Below are 22270 nucleotides of genomic sequence, written 5' to 3' on the forward strand. Positions count from 1 at the left end.
TTGGATCATTTTGATAGCATTATAATCTTAGATATATCATGTTAGCTTCATCTTAGTATCATTTTTGTACTAGTTTAAAGCTTCATATCAATATCTTGCATCCTATCATCATCTAGTTTCATATCTAAAATCATCACTAGGATCTTGGTTGCATTCCATTTAGATCTTAGAATCATAAATCTCGTTCTTTAGGTTGTCATCTTAAAGAATCAAGTGCTCTTCCAAGCTGAGAGCCACCTTGAATCTTGAAGATCCTTGGAGATAGAGGAACATGGAACGATTTTAAAGAGTTTAGATTCATTTAACTTGCTTTGTTTGGATTTCTAACCTCTAATGCAATGTTTCATGTGTGTGTTTGAATTGTTTTCTCCTCTTGCAGGTTGATACCACATTTCCAGAATACAGTGGGGATACTACAATAATTGGCACAATGTGATCTTTTACAAAGTCAACCAACATTTTCATTGCTTTATGGTTCTTTCTCTTCCATTGAAGCTTCTCATCCTCTTCGGTTGGCTCCGGTATGGCTTTCTTCACGAATTCGTCTAATTCATTTTCCCCCAAGGCAAGCATAATTCTAAACTTCCAAGATACAAAGTTTCATGCTCCTTCAAGTCTGTCTTCAACTCTAATTCCATTCATCTTCTTGACGTTGATAGAAGTAGTCGAACTTGAATACAATAGTAGGAGATAACCTTGCTTCTATAAATCTGATATGATCGTTCCTTAAGCCTGCTCTGATACCATGTTAAATTTTGATCAGATTATAATAGGTAGGTAATTTAAATTTTATTTGAACTTTAATCTCAGGTTGATATCAATTCAAACTATGCACGGTGGAAATCCAATCTGCAAAAGGCATATTGAATTCACTGTAAGTGAGTATCACAAACTAATGTGTGTATATGTCACAGACTGTTGTATATCAATTGCCACAACATATAGGTGTAATCCGATCTGCGGGGTGAATACGTAATTCGATCTTAATGATTATTTACTGTTGTATATATCCATCTCTTATTACTTATTGCTCTCTTCACGAACTGCTGTTATATTGAATCTTTATTGTATTGTTGTATGTATATTATTGACTTCTTAATAATATGATCTTATTCCGTTCCAAAGGAATTTGTATCATACTGATATATGATACCAGATGACTTCCTAAGAAGTCGCGACTCTACACCAAGAGTCCTGATGGCAATGGGATACAAGCCGATTCATAATTGTAATCGGGTTTACATCCAAACCGATTCAATTATAATCGGTTATGTATAATCGATTTGATCAATACACTAACAAATCAATTATAAATCAATGTGATAACAAATTTGATATTAACCGATCATAACCAAACATCGATTATGTAATGTAAGTTGATAATCGAATACATACGTCTATAGTAAACATGACATGGCAATCGGTAATCACAATTGATCTGCAAGTTAAAATATGAATCATAATTAACTGAAACAAGTAAATTGAATAACCAAATGTCTAAGGCCGATAGGCCAATTAGACATTTGGATTAGCTAGGTTGGTCAGATGAATCCAACCGTAGCTATAATATCTTCAACAATTTGATTCCCCATCATATCAATCCTATCGTCATGCTATTGGTTTCATAAGCAACCACATTTCCACATCAAAGGATCAAATCAAGTGGAGCTAGGGTGCACTCTACTTTAGCTCAATCTAAGGAAAAACAAGGATTTTAGGTGAAGGTATTGTGTTTGTATTGCATTATCTTTTATGTTATTTACCTTCAATCTTTTCTTGTCTTCAAGAATAACCTAGAAACATTATCCCTCCATTCTTGAATGCTAAAGAGAAGCTTAGTACAAAACTTCCACCAAAATAGAATAGAAGAATTCTCCCAAAATGTTTCAGTACGATGGAAGCTCTTAATGTCTATGAAGGGGAGTAATGAATAATTTAATGCAAACATCCTACCACAAAGGAAGGGGCTATCCAAGTGCCTACTTATCATTGCAAATCTATCCAAGTACCACTTCAATCTTTTCTCTGTGAGATGAATTGGGATCTTACTCCAAAGAATTGTCATAGGAATAATGGCCAACATGCATAGAGCATGATTACTTCCATTTCCCAGTTAGCCACTTCTTTGAATGCCTTGGATGGTTTCTTTAGTGCTGCTAGGACCAGCTGAGATACTAGTAACGGATTTCCCCACAATCTAAGCAATCTTGCGATATTGAGCTCTTATAGTTGTAAGGGCCTGACTAGACCTATAATACTCCTAGGCAGCATGGTGGGATAAGGGTGTTGGATGGGGAGATAGCCTAAGGGCCTCGTATATTCATTGGGCCACTATAATGAGAATTTTGGGTGGGGATTATAGTTTCCCCTGGCGAATAGCAGGGCCCCCCCACCTAATGGCCAAGTGGTATTCAGGTAGGGGCTAGAGGTAGGCATCCACTATAAAGGATCACCCATGAAAACTCAAGATTTCTCTCGGGTGAGTACCCCCCTCCCCCAACACCTGGATCTCAAGCCACATTGTTGATGCAAAGAATCCCAACTTTCTATAGTTGGGGACCACCCATTTTTTCCAACATTTGTGCTTAGTTGGTTGGATAGTACCACTAGCCCAAGAGTGGGGGTTCATATCCCACCTAATCTCTACTCATTGGACAAACACAACTCCTCAATTTGGTTCACACTACCCTAAGAATAGTTCTATGGCGGCCTCTTCAAGCAGCAGCTCACTCAAGAATAGAGAGTCGGTTATCATTTATTGCTTGAAGCAACCTATGCGATTTAGTCATACCTAAAGGACTATACAGTTGGACCCAGTGTTTGTTAACGTCTCATGCTATTATGGGCTCGAAAGAACCCTAAATAGCTAAAATCGAGAACCCCCCCAAGGGAACTCATGTACAAGGTGGGTGGGAATCATAGGGTTCCCAGATGGGAGAACGGCAAGTTGCTTAGAGATAGTTGGGGGGGAATTATAGTGTTATGTTAGCCACTTACTCTTTTGATCTATTATCGTTCCTGTTATTTTAGTTAGAGACAGTAGAGGTAGAACTAGTAGGTGGCGATGTGTGGCTCGACCTATAAGTTCCCACCCAGCCTAGCAACTACAATTATTAGTTTCCCACCCAACCCAGGAATTATGGTCAGTGTATAGTTGGAGCCGGAGGTGCCCCGTGGTGGTTCCAGAGAGAGCATTAGGAGTATTGGAAAGAGTGGGTGGTCAACACTAGAATTCCTCCCCCCACCCACCCACTAAATGTAATGTCCCCATTTTTTTTAGTGATCACTCAAGAGACCTAGATTCCCCATTAGAAACCTCTGCAAGTGAATTCAGTGATTAGGAGGCGATGGAGAGTGCAAGAGGGGGTCAACACTTTGCCAATTTTGGCCTTAGACGCGCTAATTAGAGTGTACTTTATAATAAAGTATTATAAGTTGCCATTTTCTAATAATAGAAAATTATTTATTGAAAAGGTAACTTATAAAGTTTAAAAGTAAAATATGACCAAGGCACATCTACCTAGGCCAATGTTGATTTAAAAGTGGTTAATTGTTTCATGGTAAGTGGACCCTCAAGGTTAGATGCCAAATTGGAGAAGGACGATTCCAATGGAATCTTTAATTGATGCCATTGTGAGGTGCGATTTAGGGTTTGTGAGCATAAAGCCACATTTGGCGTTGAGTTTAGGAATCATAACATTCATTTTTATTGTAATCTCTTTCTGTAATCGATCTGCAGCAGCAGAGCAGAAGTTCTAAGCAAATTGGGAACGAAAACCTCCAGGTTGCAGGTGTTTGGACATAAACCCTCTCACCTATTAGCATAGCGGCACATATGGGAGCTTCAATTCAGATCGTTCAGGGTCAATTCTGAAGCATTTGGGACTATTACAGTAATATCAGTTAATCTATAGCAATTCTGGGCAGCTTGGTGACCAAATCAGCAATCCAGACATTTGCAACAACAAATCGACATAGAAGGGAAGCTAAGGATCAGGCCCTTGAGTGCCGAAATTTGCAGAATTATAGTCATAACATTTTCTACAGGGCCTAAACTTCAAATCTGTGCAGTTTATTAATCTTCAACAGCGAATTGTGTAATGTTCCCCAAATGAATAAAATAAATATGACATAATAATGACATAATATTAATTAATTTTTATATTAATATCCTAATTTGAGGATTAATATAAATAATTAATATCATAAACTCTTTATGAATAAAAGTAGTTCAGAAAACTACTTCGGCGGTGAATAAAAGGACATGGCGGAAGCTTTTGAAATATGCCTGGAAGAAGAATTATATTCCTAAGTGACAGGATTCGAATTGGAACAATTCCCCTTTCGTCAGGAAAACCTGGCCTATTGGTGGTGACGTGAGGCCTAAGCAGTAGGATGGAGTCCGGCTGGTGTACGTCGTGGAATACTGCATTGGCGTGAGTCCCCGTATTTATACACAAACCTTATGTTCATAACGGGATGTATTTCCGAGCACAGCATCGGGTATGATTCTCGAACGTAGGGCGAAGTGTTATTGCCGAATGCAGTGTCGGGTGTGGGTTCACAACACAGTACTGGTGTGATTTCCGAATGCAGAGACGGGGTGTTTCCAGAACGCAGGGTGAAGACACCAACACAACACGATCCCGCGGCAAGTAACGATATCTAGAAATGTCAAAGATCACGTGAGTATCCAGATTACACGCAGTGTCCAGACCCGTGTTTGTTGACCATACGATAAAGGATAAGTGGAGTAGAAGTTCGAGAGGAAGCAACAGCACTTTGGCATCATGTCCTTCACGCTGCATACCAACGAGCAAGCGGTAACGCTTCCGGGGGAGACCACTGCAACAAGTTTGGCATTGCATCATTGTGAACCAACAGGTGCACCTTGTAGTATTTAATTATATGATATTGAATATTGATCACTCAATCAATGCTACGTTGATCATTAAGCATGAAAGTTAATTTTGGATGCATGGATTATACTGTTGAATGAAACTCATAGACTTTTCAATAACCAACAGTTAAATGAAATAACGCATCTCTGCATATTCTGGACATACACATTTATTTGCAATCAGTCCTAGTAAGGAATTTTACAAATTGGATGGCTTTTCTTGCAGATCATACCCTCTAGCAGTAAGCCATACCATCATCTCTTGCCTAGGGACCATTAAAAATAAATGCAAGGGTATAGGTTCAGTTTTATAGATCAGAATTTATTGTCAGCAGTCAATAAGAATAAGTCAAGGGTTTGTTTGGAGAAATTGCACCATACTGGAGCTACAACAGCGAATTAGAGGGGAAAATAGGATCAATTTGGTGTTCTCTCCTAGCAAGATTTCAGAATAAGCCTCAGATTAGCTATCCATCCATTCAATTGTTTTTGATATTATTTCCTAGAAGAATAAAACACATTGGAGCTGTTGGTGCACTTTGGAAGCTCCTGTAGCAGTATTTTAATTCAATAAGGTCAATTATGAAGCCTCCAGGCAAGACGTTGGACCACTGGTAGGCCAAATTTGTCTATTTAGTGTTGAAATTATTTGATTCCTTGCAAATGTTAGTTGCTGTTAATAAGCCAGTTATTCTGAAATTTAGTTTCAGTTGATGTCAATTGTTCATGCTTGCATTTCCAATTTGCATTCTTCATTATATCTCCTAAAACCCCCAAAAACACATCAAACTCAAACTTTTGCAATTTAAACTCCGAGCTACAATACGCTGGTCAAAGTTTGATACTAAGACAAAACAAATCAGAATTGAGCCATCACCAAGTCAGCATCTTTCAGTGGTATCAAAGCGATGATCCTGCCAGCCTGAGGGTCATTGGAGTAATTCTATGCATCGGGGCAGATTTGGTACCTACAGATTTTACACACGCAAGGGACCTTGGGTGGATTTGAACTTTGTCACTGAACCACCATTAGAGACTACTATGGGTGATATTCCAAAAGGCCACAGGAGCCCTCCCAGACAGGAGAGACAGAATCCGCTCGACCCTAATGAGGTCATGAGAAGCTTGGCTGATGCTCAGCCAAGAATTGCCCAGGCTATTAACAGGTTACATGATACACTGGATAGGATGGATTTGGGAAATCACAGGGGAAGGCGCAGAAGTCGTAGCAGGACAGTTTCAGCTGCAGGGAGTCGTGGCAGCAGTAGGACTCCATCTTCCCTAGGAAGTTTTCACCGCGGAGAGACAGGACTCATACGAGGACAGCAGATACGCCTATGCTTCCTCGGTTCACTCCTAGAGATGAACCACCATTGGCTGATCCACAAAATGGAATGACTTTCCAGGATACAATTATGGCTGCTAGCGATGAGTGGGCTCGACTTCCAGCACATGTTTAAGATGCTTTCCCTTTGCATCAATATTGTATGCAACGCCGAGATTCTATGAGGGGACAGAATGACAGGTGGCCCAAACAGCAGTGGAATAATGAATTGAAGAAAGCTACTGATAAGCTGACTTTATCCACTTTTGATGGCAGTGACTCCATTAGTGCACGAGTGTGGGTTCATAAGTTGGATATATACTTATCCTTGAAACCAATGGCTGAAGATGAAGTCATTCAGTTTGTTGTCCTGCATTTGGAGGTTGTTGCATACGATTGGTGGCACCATGGACTGGTCACTCGGAATCATGATCTCATTCACTCATATTTAGAGTTCACAAAGAGACTGATTGCCAGGTTTGACAAGAAGGATGTGGAATTATACTACAGGGATTTAGCTCTATTGAAGCAGTCAAGACATGTGGAGTCTTGTATTAATGAGTTTTAGCGCATAGCAGTGATGGTGCCTGAGATGCCCGATAGGAGGGTAGTGATGCTTTTCATCGAGGGTCTACATGAGAGACTTTGAGGTTTGGTAAGGGCTTTAAAGCCTAAGACTTTACAGGAGGCCATACAGCTTACATTGGACCTTGATACCTCTCCTCCACCTTCTACATTTCAGCAGAATAGGAAATCTTCCGAAGGTTCTAAACCTTCTCAGAGTTCATCTTCACAGTTACCTAGTGCACCACCTGCTCCTAAGATGGATCATGAATCACGAAACGAATTAAGGAGGAAGAAATTGTGCTTCCCATGCAAGGAGCTCTGGGAACTAGGTCATAGGTGCCTTGGAAAAGGCAAGGCACATCTTATAGAAGTCTTTTCTGATGGTGAGGATGAGCAGAGGCAGGATACAGGTGGTGAGGATACATTGGCTTCTGCCAACATGACGATTAACTCATTGTCCAGAGTACCGTAGTTCTACCCCTTCCAATTGAAGGGAATTCTTAGGGGACAGCCAGTGGATTGCTTGGTAGATACAGGTGCTACCTATAACTTCTTGAGTGAGCAGTCAGTGGAGAAATTTGGATTACAGGTTGAGAAATTTCCGGGTTTCAAGGTAACAGTTGCTAGTGGTGGGACCTTGGGTTGTAGTACACGAGTTCCACAACTCGGCCTTCAATTGGAGGCCTATCTTTTGACTAATGACTTTTATGTAATCAAGTTAGAACATTATGATGTGGTCCTAAGCATGCAATGGCTTCAATCCATTGGTAGATACACATTTGATTACCAAAAGATGCAGTTGGAGTTCTCAGCGGATGAAAAGGAAGTGGTGTTGAGAGCTTCATCCGATAGTAAGCCTAAGGGAATGACAGCATATAGTTTGGAAGCCAATAATAGTGCATCCTATAGTAGCTCGGAATTCAGACATTTTGGGACAGCTGATATAGACAAGTGCCAGAGGTTGAACGAAGGATGGTTGGCAAGAGCACGACAAGCCAAATTGACAGCCCAACAAGCTAAGAAGCATCTCCTACATACTCATGACCTTCACTATCTTATATTGGGTGATGGACAAAGTTCGTCTAATTCTGAAAAATTAGTTGCTGATTACTCTTTTCCTGTGAAGGAAGTTGTGATTGAAAACACTCTTAGTGGGCCAGCTACTCAAGAGGTGCCTTTGATGTTAGTAGAAGGTATCCATCATTCACCTGCGGATTGGTCACCGATTCCACTTCACCTAACAGCAGTATCCTTGCTGATTGGTGATTACATCTTTTTTGGTTTTGGAGGGATTAGTGACTGTCCTAGTAAGGACTGTTTGGCACTTTTGGACTTGGCAGCATCTACATCAGTTTCCTAGCAATATGGAAGTGTTCAAAGGTGTATCATATTGAGAAAATTGTTGGAATCTGAACCCTCACTTGTATCCAAAGGTGAGGACCAGCAACAAGAAAGCAAGAAGACTACGGCAGACAAGGTTGAAGAGAAAGGTGAGGTCATTTCAAATGAAGAAAATAGCACATTGGTACGCACCTTAAATTCAATTAAGCAAGTTACAAAAAGTAAGGAAGAAGATACCAATTTTGAGGAGGAGAAGGAAAGATTCTTCCTTATCAAGATGTAAATCAAAGAATCTTAAGGTAAATGGCTTTGTAACCAGGCAAGCAATGTCATTTGAAGTTTTCCATTTGTAATTTAGCGTTTGAGATAAATAGTTGTGTGTTGTTATTCCCATTGATATGAATTAAATTTTGTTGGGAAGTGAATATCAGTGGGATAGGGATATATCTTACATGACAAGGAAGAATCAATGGATGCTAATCAAGAATGGTAGGCCTTAACACATTTATTCTTGCCAAGGTAAGCAAAATAGTTCTTCAGTTTCAGCTCACCAAACAAATAGGCTGATAATCCAAGAAAGAAATTTGTGAAGTTACTGATAAAAGCCAAGAACAGAAGAGGCCCACTCCAAGTGGAAGCCTCTCAAAATAGCTGTTCCAAAAACAAATGAGCAACTGGACGATTTGTTACAGGTATTCCAAGAGATATTGCAGACACCCAAGAGGACCCCCAAAGAGATAAATGAGGCATGATATATAATTGCTACCAGATAACAAGTTGCTGAATATTGGGCTCTATGGGAAATCTAAATTGGGAAGGTATGACATTTAAAAACAACTTCAGTAGCTCTAGGTCTTGAAACAAGAGATAAGATGACCTAGGTCTTCTCCTTTTGGTTCTCCTTTCATTTTGATGTCCTAGACAGATGATGCATGGAAGATTATTATAAGGCTTTGAGTATGACTACAATGAAAAACAAGCATCCACTTACAAGAATCGGTGACTCGATTGATCAAGAATATAATGCTAACTTTTTTCTCTTTCTAATAGTCCACTTACCATGAGAAGCCAAATGTGTCAAACACCAAGAGTGACCACTTAGAATTACACCTTAATGTCACTTTGGGGATTTGAACTTGGGTCTCCACAATTATAACCCAATACTTTAACTACTTGATCTCAACCCCTTGGATTAATGCTAAGTATTTCACAAAGATTGACTTGAAATCTCGATATCATCAAAATCAGATGAAATAGCTAGACACACGAAAAACCATCTTCAAGAGTAGAATGGTTTATATGAGTGGTTGGTGATTCATTTTGGCCCCAAGCAAAATTCAGCTATCCTTTCTTAGAGGACACCTTCTGGCATTCATGGATTGAGAGATTTTGCAGAGGTGGTTCAGCAGATGAGGAACTTCATACATGGCTTCTCTTCCATACTGTGTCAAATCTGCGTCTAGCAAATAGCAGCAAAGGGCTTTTGACAACTAAGATAGAATCCACCATGAAGCCATCCTTGCTTGCCTAACATGAAGCAAACGTTTGAGATCGAGGTACATGCATATAGCTATGCTATGGGGATTGTTTTGAAACATGAACGGAAACCAATATGTTCATTCCAATCTTTTTAGTGGGGCTGTATTAAATTATCATTCATATGACATGGAATTATAAATAATTATCAATGTGATTAAGAGATGGAAGCACTGACTAATAGACAAGGAAACCATAATACACACCAATCATCATCATCTCCAAAATCTACAATTCATTATCTAGAAATTATAAATGAATGGACTTTCGTCAGCAATTCCATTTGGTTTTGAAATATAAGAAAGGTGCTATTAATCATAGTGCTAACATGTTTCCTAGGCCTATACAAGCTACTTCAGTCCTTTCCACTGTGATGAATTTTGAGGTTTAATTTTTTACTCATTAAATATGAAGATGTAGTTTAGAAGTACAAGCTTTGCAAGCACACAGAAGCAAAGAGAGGGCTAGCTTCTTCATCCAAAATAGGCTACTTTGCAAGTTGGGTAATATGTGCATTCCCAAAGGCAATGGTGGGTCTCATTTGATGAGAGAAGCACAAATTTGAAATTTGCAAGCCACTTTGGTGGAAAAAAGAGTAATGCCAATCTCCAAAGCTATGTATATTGGCCCAATATACAAAACGATGGTGTCAAGTTCAAAAGAATAACACTAGACCTCAGGAGTACAAGCAATTAGGGTGCTTGTTGGTATTTATATGAGTTCAAGTTTTAAATGCCAATTTAACATATAAGAGTAGCTAAAATTCTTTGCTACCTGGTTATGTTCATGTACCCATAGCTTCCTAGCAGTCTCCCCACCTCATAATCATCTGGGTTCGACAGCTCTATTCTGGCAACAATGCCTCTCCAGCCAAATGTTCCTCTTCTTCCCGAATGTTTTATATCCCTCAATAACTTGTAGGCCTTCATAAAATTCTTCCTTCTGCATTGATGCCCAGGTGAGTATCGTGTTTGTGATGAGATTATTTCAAATCTATTGCATTTGCAGCAAGGGAGTTTGTCATAGGCAATAAATGGTGAACTCTGTGAATTAACCATTAAGGCCATCACTAATTTATTGGGTTGTATTTGTGCAGTCCTCACTTGCAATCGAGCACTCAGATTTCCTCTTCAATAACTATCTCTTACGGCCAAAATTCATCATCAGACAATTCGTGGACCAGTATCGTTTGTCAATAACTAACGATTTTGAATACTAAAACCCAATATGTGAATTAGATAAAGAGGGGTGTCCCGTTTCTATCGTTTTGCATTATTTTGTGTAGAAGTGATAAATGTATTATTTTAAAATTTCTTTTTACTTAATTTTTTTATTCATTTTAGATTAACATTGATTCAATTATCAGGAATTTTTTATTTATTTGTATTTGTAATTTAGTATCTTAATTTTAAAATGGTTAATTTTAATATCAATATTTTGATGATATAGTTGGTTGTATGTAAAAAAAATAAAAAAATTGAATGTTAAGGGTTGTATATTTAATAAAATTGTAATCACATTATAAAATCAATTGAATGTTAAGGGTTGTATATTTAATAAAATTGTAATCACATTATAAAATCAATTGACATCAATTTCAATTTATATCAAATGCATTTTACTTAACAACATTCAACATTATATGTTTCTTTGGTTTAATCTTTCTTGAATCAATCTAAGGGCCTAACTATAATCAAGGAAGTTTCATACTTCTTTGTACACAAGAAGCTCACAAAAATATTTCTTAGTGCAATTCAATCAAAATTACACTTAGCACAAACAAGATTCTACAATCAATAAGAGTTATAAACAAACCCAATCATGTTAGATGAATTAAATCTTGGACATGATCAAGTCCTAGCACATAGAAAGCTCATATTTCATTTGTTTCATCTCTAATATCAATCTAATTCCAAACTTTAGTTTCCAAATACATATTATAGTACCACACCGGTCAACATCAACATCACACAATTTTTTTGAGAAAACCCAAATCCCTCTCACTTTCATTTACTATAACTATTATTTGTCTTACTATCTCAAACCTTAATATTGTAAGGAAATTATGGTAGCGAAACAACTTCCTACACTAATCTTGAGAGGAGAGTAATGTAGAACTTTTACATTTTTTTACAACAATTACATAAACTTGATAGAAATAAACATAATAGGATGCATACCACAACACAATGATTTTCGTGGGGAAAACCCTTTCAAGAGAAAAACCCCACACTCCAAAAGTCACCCAATATATTATTAAGAAATCAACAACAGATTACAATATACTTGTAGAGCAAGCTTCTCACGAGAGCATCACCAATAGAGATCCAAAGACAACTCAATAGCTATCAGACTATTATAATACATTACAATACATAATCGTAATACAATGCCCTCATAATATACGATTGCCTTCTAGGGCAAACAATGCACATAAAATGTCCATCGTTAGATCTATGACCTAACGATAAACGATCAAGATTTATAATAGTAAGTTAAGCATAAAGTGTGGCTTTATCAACTATCAAGCACTCTAGATGAACTTTTGTAGCATACAAAATGCACCAGTAGGAAAAATCTAGCATTCCTTATCCAACACTCAAAATGCACCTGAAGTGAAAAAAATATGTGTTTATCCAACCATCTAGATGCACTAGTACCCTTATACAATTGCAAGGTTGAGACACCATTTTCCTTAACAAATCTCCAACTTGTTAAACATCTTTCAAGAGCAACAAGAGGGGTACCACCATCATATTTCAATTGCTAGGAATCGAGAGGCATCTAGAATTCAAACACCATCTGGACTTCTCTATGCTCACAACCTTAGTTAAAAAACTTGCAACATTCATCGGTCTTATTTTGTCTACAGAAATACAAGCACAACAAGTTAGGAGTAGATTCCCTAAAGTTTATCTTCCTTTAAAGGGTTGAAGACTATCGAGATGCATTAAACCTCATGGTAGGAGAAAATATCACCCAAGCTACTTTGAATGAGCTCTGCTAGTTTGCCAGAAATTACTCTAGGTCGGCAATGAAGAAAACTTGAAGCATAAGAGTATTAACATCAAAATCAACTATAGGAGTTTCACGAATGGAAAACAACAACCCGCTCTTAAACATGAAATAGACTTTTATCAACCACATGGCTAATCAAATGGATGCATTGCAAGCAAGAATAAAGTAGGAAGAAGCATAAGTTATTCTGATTGTCCACGTTGTCGTTACAAGAAGAAAGATTGCAAGTGTAAACGGATAGCAAATATAGAGGAAATGCTTGATTTTAAGACCCTAAAAGATGAAGATGGTAAGGTTTTCTACCTTTCCCAACAAAAACCATGGAACCAAAAACCAGGTATGCCTTAGGATCCTTTTTCCAACAATACCTTTTACAGTAATTTTAATCAATGGCAAAATCAACCCACTCTTAGCTAGATGAACCCTTGGGAAGTACCATAGAACAATCCTCTTGGGAGGTGACAACCTTTTCAAGCTAAAAAATAATACCCTAATTGGCAAATGCCTTAACAAAATTGGCAGTAACCACCTTGGAGGGGTAACCAACCACAGGGAAATCTTAATACTAGATACCCACAATAGTTGCAAGTTCCACCTACACACCTTGCCATAATGCCTAACCCTGCTAATTTTGTTTTACAACCTCCAAAGCACAATCAATTGCCAACACAATCTACACCTAACCCCAATAATCATCTAGTGCAATATGCTTATGCTAATGGTGCTCAACAATTTCCTGCCTATGTACTAGATATTAATAATGTGTACCTTCACTATGGAAAGACCCTAACTACACCAACACAAACAATTATTTATAGAAGTTTCATCAAATGACTCCTCAACTAATTTGCATCCTCCATTAAGTAGCAAGACTTCCTTGCCTAAACCATAGCCTAGCAAAAATCCTCCACCACCATTTTCAAAGAGACTTTATGTGCAAAAACCTAAGTTCAAACTAACTTTTGATTTTTTGGACCATCTAAAGAATGTCAATGTAAAAATACTATTAATTTAGGCAATTAAGGATGTCCCTATCTATAATAAAACCATAAAGGAATTGTGCCTCAAAAAGCTAAGAAGGAAAAGAAAAGACCTAACAACTATTCATGTGGTGGGACAACTAGTGGATATTATGTTGGGTAAAGTCATTGTTTCCAAATATACCAACCTTGGAAGCCATGTGGTTAATGTCAAAAATAATGGGATACTTAATCCAAATACTTTGATTAACCTAGGGGAATTCATCAATCTGATGACTAGAGAAACCATGCAAAATTTGCAATTACCAAACTTGAGGTATACACCCACGGTCCTTTGGCTTGTTGATAGCTCAATAGTTAAGCAAAAGTTGGTTGTGGAAGATCTAGTCATAGCACTAGACTCTTGGGAGTATCCTATGGAATTCATCATCCTACAACCAAAGGCTAACTTAGGGGGGTATCTACTCATCCTAGGGAGACCCTGGCTTGCAACAACAAATGCTTCCATAGGATGCAAATCAAGGAAAATGATTATTTCAAACAAGAATATCACTTAAAAACTAGTTTTATATCCTCCAGATTAGCCTCACCAAGTCCCTTTCTCTGCAGTGCTTAGTTCAGTGGTCCATTGGCCTATTTCAGAGACCTGTAGGCAATTTGGAAAGGAGAATTAGGGTTTCCAACTTTTGTGGAGTTTTGCTCGAGCTTTTTAGGGTTTACCAAGAGGGAATTCTTCAGTTCTGTCTATGGTTTCCTTATGGGTTTTTCATGAGCTCCAGGTGGCATAACATGCATTTGATTCTTTGGTGAAGTGAGAACTTACTATTTTTAGTAAGTTAGGGTTTGGTTGTTTGGATGATGTTGTCTTACTGAGATTTCCAAGCTCTTTCTTCAGGTGTGAAGATCATGTTTTTCGGAGGAGTATTTCATGACTTACTATTTTTAGTAAGTGGTAGTATTGAGCAATTCTATTTTTAGTAGTTTGGACAGGGTCCTAATCCTGTAGCAGTTCAGTGGCCTCCCATTTGGATCACATTACAGAGTTTCTAGATGCAATTTGCAACCATGAGATATTGTTTCAAAATTGGAGCATTGAACAAATGCATACTTTTGGGCATCTTCTTTGGAAATGAATGGATCAGATTTTCAGATTTGGGCTTGTTGATTGGTTGCAAATTAACCACTTCACTTTATGGTTTTCTCTCATTCAGGGAGTTGGTGCAATTTATTTGGTCATGCAGGTAATGGCTTTCAATTGGAGATTGCTTGGAGGTGTTTTCCAGCCTTTGACATGACCAAATGTGTTGTTTTGGATGACGATTTCCTATGTTGCAGCAGTTGTTCATCTTCTTGGATGTTGATTTTCTTAAAATCAGATCTCAAGTCAATCATTTCAGACTTGGTGGGTTGTTGGTGTACTCTTTTTCAAATTTCACAATCTCTTGGCAGAACGGATTTATGGTCTCAGATGAGAGGTATGGCGAGTTGGGGCTATCAGTATTTGTGTATGGGAAGTGTTCAAGCTCTAACAAGTGGTTATTTTCATGCCCTCTCTTCTACTTATGATTGGGACAGCGAACCTTTGCTCTCTATGGTTCATCATTCTGAGGTGCTTGAAGTAGGAACTATAAGAGATTTCAAAAGTCTCCATGGTTGTATCAGAATAATTCAATTGAGGCCTAGTAGATTCATGTGGAGCTATGGGGATGAGATTGTTGAGCTCTTGCAAAGGATTGTTTTCATATTTGTAGGGAGATTTGGAGAAGCCACATTTACAGTCATGGCTCCGCTTGACACCTAGGGGAAATATGTGGTGGAGTTTGATTGTGTGTTGTGTAGAATTTATTTCCTATTGCCCAGGCTTGTGATAGATAGTGGCATTGTTGATATTGATTACTCAGAGCTTTATGGGCATGAGATGTTGCAAGATAGTCATGTCAATTCTTCAATATTTTTCAATCTGAGCATCATGGATGGTAACATTTTGGAGTTACAAGAGAGGTTAGTGCAGTTTTGGCATGATGTTTTCATTGATGTCATCAGAGTGGCGCAACATTAGCATGGTGGGTTCTTCTTGAGACGGGCATGGGACCTTGGGATCATACTTGCTTTGGTGCGGATCAGTTTAAAATTTCTGGGAGTTGCGATGGCATTGCTTGAGGACAAGCAATTTTGGGAAGGGCGGATTGTAATGTCCCCTTCTCCACAGTGATTAGTTCAGTGGTCCATTGGCCTATTCCAGAGACCCATAGGCTATTTGGAAAGGATAATTAGGGTTTCCAACTTTTGTGGAGTTCTGCTCGAGCTTTTTAGGGTTTACCAAGAGGGAATTCTTTAGTTTTGTCTATGGTTTCCTTCTGGATTTTTCATGAGATCCAGGGTGGCATAACATGCATTCGATTCTTTGGTGAAGTGAGAACTTACTATTTTTAGTAAGTTAGGGTTTGGCTGTTTGGATGATGTTGTCTTACTGAGCTTTCCAAGCTCTTTATTCAGGTGCGAAGATCATGTTTTTCAAGAGGAGTATTTCATGACTTACTATTTTTAGTAAGTGGCAGTATTGAGCAATTCTATTTTTAGCATTTTGGACAGGGTCCTGATCCTGTAGCAGTTCAGTGGTCTTCATTGCTTAGCTTCATCCTAAATTTTGTTGATAATTAGTATTGGAGTCATAAGTGATTTAATTAAGTATTATTTCCTAATCCTAATGTTTAATATTTAATTATTTTATTACTGATTAATGATATATTGGGCGACTTAGGAAAAGACATATTTATATCTAATATCAATGTTATATTTTCCTAAGTTAGGTGTTGAAATTTGAAGAATGCATTATATTATTATTGAAGACTTAGGCAAGTTCGAACTTGTTAAAATTATTGGTAAAAATGCAACTTGGGCGCCCACCTTGGAAAATGAAATGAAATGTCATTTGGATGCCATGTGATTATGAAAGGAAATGCAAACTGGAGAGGTGAATTTGGGAGCATTTACATTTGAATTTCAGAGGGAAAAAACTATAAATATAGATGCTTAGCCTCCCATTTGGATATCTTATGAAATTGCATTGTTATGTTGTCAATTTGGCGATTGAAAATCTGAGCTTCGAAGTGTGGCTTTCTAGCTAAGTCTCAGTTTCGTACTTGGAAGATAGTACCTAGCTGTGTTCCTGCAATTCCAGTGTTGTCTGTGAGTGTTCTGCAAATTATGGAGAGTTTTGTGTGGATTTTGGAGTGTTTCCTTGTTGTTGGTCACAGAGTTGCTGAAACCATATTTTGCTCATTCCTCTTGACCAAGTGATTGCATCGTTCTGGGTATCGGCTCTTTGGAAGCATATTGGGAAGACAAACATTCTCCTATCTTGGTGTGGCTTTTGGTGGTCATCACAATGTTTGTTTGTAAATTGAAGTTTGTTGTTGTAGCGTAATTTTTAGACTTACTTTGGGATGCGTGTAACACATTCGGGGCTTTCAAATTGTGATTTTGAGGTATTGGATTGGTTGTCTATGTTATATTAGTCATTTGCATTTTATTTGGTGTGATTCCGGTTAGTTTTGAGAAAGTTATGAGTGTTTTGGTGTTTCCGGTAGTGGTTGGATAGTGTGTTTTCTAGCTTGCAAAATTAGAACAGCATTAGTGTTCAAGTGTGGTATGATTTTGATAGTGGATTGTTTGAGATCAACATTAAGCTTCTTATCTTATCTCATATCTCTATTTTTGTAAGATTGTTTCAGTAATACTGATCAATCATTCTTGTTGTTCTTATTTGTAATTCCCACTGCATAAGTGGAAGAGGTTGGCTTAGCTGCCTTCTTGCTTTGTAATTCAGTTTATGTACTCGGTCCTCCCACTGAATAAGTGGTCGAGTGATAAGTTTTATGCAATTGTCCTCCCGCTGAAATATGTGGTAGAGTGGTATCTTAATGTAATGTTCTCCTGCTGAAATATGTGGTAGAGTGATTGAGTTTCAGTTTCGTGTTATTTCCCTTGGTTGGTTTACCGCCAAGAGTTCAGTTTCTATCCTGCTGAATAAGCAGAAGGGGTCGGCTTGCTGCCTGTGCTAATTTCAGTTTGATTTATGGTGCTAACAATCCCCAGAACACCGTATGCTCTCACCCTCCCAGATTGGGCTCTCGGTGAAAAAAAGGTGGAAGGGTTCCCTTTTAGCAGTTTGGATTATTTCTCTAACCTTAACGGGTTATGGTGTTTGATTGTAACTCTTATTTTTAAAAACAAAAAAAAATTAAGGGGAATATTACAGAAAATGATTAGGTTGTGTGGCTTGATCTTGGAGAAAATGAGGGAGATACTCTACAAATACTCATGATGATAGAGGGAGATCTAATATTGCAGAGACAAGATGAGATATAATCATGGATTATATAATCCAAAATTATTATAGTAGACATGAGGAGACATTATCATATTTGGCATGCATTTCCTGTCCATTGTATTCATTATTTTTTGTAACCTCATATGAAAGCTATCTTTTGATTGCACAACTGCTTCATTAGTTGCTACCACACACTATTGATCTAGGGATAACATATTTGAATGATACCTCAATGAATCATCTCACCATTCAGGTGGAGATTACTCTTGGAAAGCATCTTAATATTAACATCAAGCTAAATTAGCAACAACAAACATAGTTAATCTCTTTGTTGTAGGAACATAAAGATGTTTTTTTGTTGGGATTGTAGAGATATGAAAGGACTTGATCCAAATCTTTGTACTCATAGAATATACATAAAGGAAGATTGTAGGCCAATCTGATAGCTTCGGAGAAAGATGAATCTAGCAGTTAAGCAGATAGTCAAGACTGAATTGTAGAAGTTGCTAAATGTTGGATTTATATATCCTATCTTTGACAACTAGTGGCTTTCAACTCTTGTTATTGTTCCTAGAAAAGGTGGAAAATGGAGATTCTATGTGGACTACAAAGAACCCAACTCAGCAACAAGAAAGGATCACTTCCCTCTTCCATTCATCGACCAAGTTATCGACTCTTTAGCAAGTAAGAAGTATTTCTCATTTGTGGATGGTTTTAGTGGTTATAATCAAATACGCATAACACCAAAAGATCAGAACAAGACTGCATTTACTTGTCCTTGGGGCACCTATGCATATGTTGTCCTACCTTTTGGCCTTTGTAATGCCTTTGCCACCTTCCAAAGAGAAGTTCTTAGCATTTTCTCAGATCTTACACATGATTTCATGGAAGTATATATGGATGACTTCACCACCTATGGTGACAGTTATGAAGAGGCCTTGTCTAATCTAACCAAGTGCTTCAAAGATGCAAGGATCACAATTCCTCATTAAGTAATGAGAAATGCTACATGATGATGCAAGGGGGAGTAGTGCTTGGCCATCAAGTTTCTTAAATAGGCATACAAGTTGATCATATGAAAGTTGAGGTAATAAAAAAATCGCATGTTTCTTCTAAGAAAAAATATGTTAGGAGCTTTCTAGGCCACATTGGGTACTCTAGAAGATTCATTAAAGAATTTAGTAAATTGCATCACCACCATTTTCTTTTCTTACTAAAGATGTAGAGTTTGAGTGGACTGGTGCTTGTCAGAGAACTTTTTAAAAGTTGAAGGATGTCCTAATAGAGGCCCCCTATTCTTATAGGACCAAATTAAAACCTCTCATTTCATATTCACATAGATGTCTCAAACCATGTTGTTGGAGCAATGCTAGGACAAAAAGAAGGGGTTATTGAATATTCAATATACTATGTTAGTAAGAACTTGCAAGCAACAAAATTGAACTACAGTTTCATGGAGGACATGTTGGCAGTCATCTATGTTATAAACAAGTGCAGACCCTACATAAAGGTCTATCAAGTTTTTGTGCACATGAATCACACAATAATAAGGAATATAATGAATAAACTTGTTGTCATTGACAAGTTAGTGAGATGGTTACTCTTGATGCAAGAATATAGCATTAGAATAGTTTATAAACTTGGGAAAGTAAATGTAGTTGCAAATTTATTGTCTAGACTAACAAATGCAAATTTAGATCCTAAAATAGATGACTCCTTCACCAATGAGCATCTATTTGCCCTCCAAGTTCATATTCCTTGGTATGCAAACATTGCCAACTACTTAGTCTCTGGAAAGATGCCTTCTTATTTTTCTCCCAGGGATTAGCATCAACTTGTGGAGAAGAGTTTTTCTTATTCATGGATCTTAGGCTACTTCTTCTACATTGGACTAGATAATGTCGTGAGACAATTCCTCAGAGAAGATGAGATACATGGAATTCTTCATACATGTCACGATGAGCCCCATGGAGGTCATTTTGCAACCAAACTAACAACTATGAAAGTGATTAATAGTAGTTACTATTGGCCTTCTATTCATAGTGATTCAATCAAATACACAAGGTAGTGTGATAGATGCCAGGGGATGGGTAGACCAACTAAGTTAGATAAAATGCCTTTTGCAAACCTAAATGGTCTCAATCTCATTTGACAAATGGATTTTGGAATTTATAGGACTAATCAATCCACCCTACAACAACAAGGAATACATCTTGGTTTGTACAAACTACTTGACTAAATGAGTAGAGGTACGAGCAATGAAACACAAATTTGAAGAATTCCTATATGAAAAAAATTTCACAAGATATTTAGTTCCTAGGAAAATTGTAATAGACCAAGATCCTTAATTTACATCCACACTAATTGAAGCACTTATGAATGAATATAAGCTTCAACGTATAAAAGCTACACTATATCATCATCAAGGGCAAGTGAAGGTCTTTAACATGGAACTAGAAGCCATTCTTACAAAAACAATATCATTTCATAAGAAGAATTGGACCCCTAAGTTGTAAGGATTAGTTTAGTCTTATATGACCACATGGAAGACTCCTATAGGCTTTACAATATTTGAGCTAGTGTATGGAGTTAAAGCTATTATGCCTATAGAATTTGAGCATAAGACCTTGCAAACAACAATGCAGCTTAGAATTGACTTGTCACAAGCTCAAAAGGAAACAATTGAAAATTTGAATTCTCTGGATGAATTCAAACAAAAGGTACTTAAATGAATGGAATTGGTGTAGGCTCAAAAGATCAAGTGACACGATACATTCATCAAAACTAAGAGATTTGACCAAGGAGATTGGGCTCTGCTTTATGATTCATGATATAGGGATCACTAAGGCAAACTACAAACTCAATGGTTGGGACCATACAAAGATTGTTAGTATTTCCAAATGGTGCAGTTTGGTTGCAAACCATTGACCCAGTGACAAACTCAGATTGTATAACAAACCCATCAATAAAGAGTAATTTTTCCAAGAACACGTCGCTTCAGTGCTAGCATCTTATGCTCCTGATATTCCACAATTAAGAACATCTGATGTTTTGCCTTAGGTCAATATTGGGAAATCGTAGGAAATCATAATATAGTTCTCATTTATTTCAGAACATTTCATAGCCATGATAAAATACTTCATTTCCACCATCTGCTAGTTAGTTAAAGCCATAAACAAGTGAGAGGGCCCTATTTCCTATAGCCATGCACTTGGGACCTGTATAGAAAACAGTCAGCTTCCAGGTGTCATGCTTTCAACACTCTCTCCATTTTCGTCCACGTCAACCTCAACAACTATTCTCACACTCTAGTCATGGCATATTCCATTCCATGTCATTCACATGACATCAACAAATTTTAAAAATCTGCTTTCTATCAGCTCATCATAATTTAGTGTGACTTAAGATGATTTACACATGCATCTTCTGATTGCAAGCAGACTTCAAGTCATTTCAACAACATCTAACGTAGGTACCATAATCATTATTTTATATATGCATAATTGTCTAATCTAACGATCTTTCCTGTTTTCTCACGTACTCCATAATTGTTATTGCATTTGTAGTATTGTTCAACGATTCATTAATTCATATTCTTAGTGCTCTTGCCAAATTTATCTCCTCGACCCTTCCATTAGCATGTGCGAACACTTGGCTCACTTTAAGTTGGGGGAGGGGGGGGGGCGAGATCTTGTCATGAAATCATGCCAATTTTTTTTAGCAAAAAGTTTTTAGATTATGAAAATGTAGTAAGGATAATCAAATATTTTTGCATCATTATCCTTCACTCTTCATTAAATTTGGTACATGAGTCTTTGGATTCCATTTTGTCACAATCTTTTTGACATCTTTTTTCGATTCATTTCTCGTGCCTTGGAATTTTTAAGCATTTTCTTGATATCCTGCAAAAGAACTGGCAATAAACATAAAATAGACAATTGACAAACGGTTGAGTCTAATGGAGATAGAGGACTAAGTTGGGTAAGAAAGTGTTAAGAGGAAAGATTTGTTGAGGAAAGGCTATTCTTGTAGCAGAATTTATAGTCAGAACAATGGGCGAAGATCCCATAAGGAAAGAACCTTTGGTACACACTATGGTTGGCAATGCCTGCCACTGTGGGGAAGGGTTAGAGAATGCGGGATGACTTAAGTATTTTCATAAATTGGGATAATTTAACACACAAAACTCAAATTTGCATGGACCCTAAAAGACAATGTAGCTATTGTTAAAGGGTTGCAAGTTGATGCTAGCTAGTATGATGGCTATTGCA

The 22270-nt window shown here is 37.5% G+C and overlaps 1 protein-coding gene across 6 annotated transcripts in view; it reads right to left on the reverse strand.

The window, feature by feature from the left end:
• The window catches only part of LOC131038040 (uncharacterized), a 187257-nt gene extending 176357 nt beyond the window's left edge, over window positions 1-10900 (reverse strand). For 4 of the 6 annotated variants that reach the window (XM_057970320.2, XM_057970318.2, XM_057970319.2 and 1 more), the window contains exon 1: window positions 10443-10900. In XM_057970320.2, the coding sequence (XP_057826303.1) occupies window positions 10443-10735 (293 nt within the window). In that variant the 5' untranslated portion in view covers window positions 10736-10900. The remainder of the gene's footprint in view (window positions 1-10442) is intronic. The other 2 variants (XM_057970316.2, XM_057970314.2) reach the window with 1 other exon arrangement.
• Between the last annotated feature and the right edge of the window lie 11370 nt (window positions 10901-22270).

The sequence above is a fragment of the Cryptomeria japonica genome, chromosome 2 (genome assembly GCF_030272615.1).
Source record: "Cryptomeria japonica chromosome 2, Sugi_1.0, whole genome shotgun sequence".
Lineage (NCBI taxonomy): Eukaryota > Viridiplantae > Streptophyta > Pinopsida > Cupressales > Cupressaceae > Cryptomeria > Cryptomeria japonica.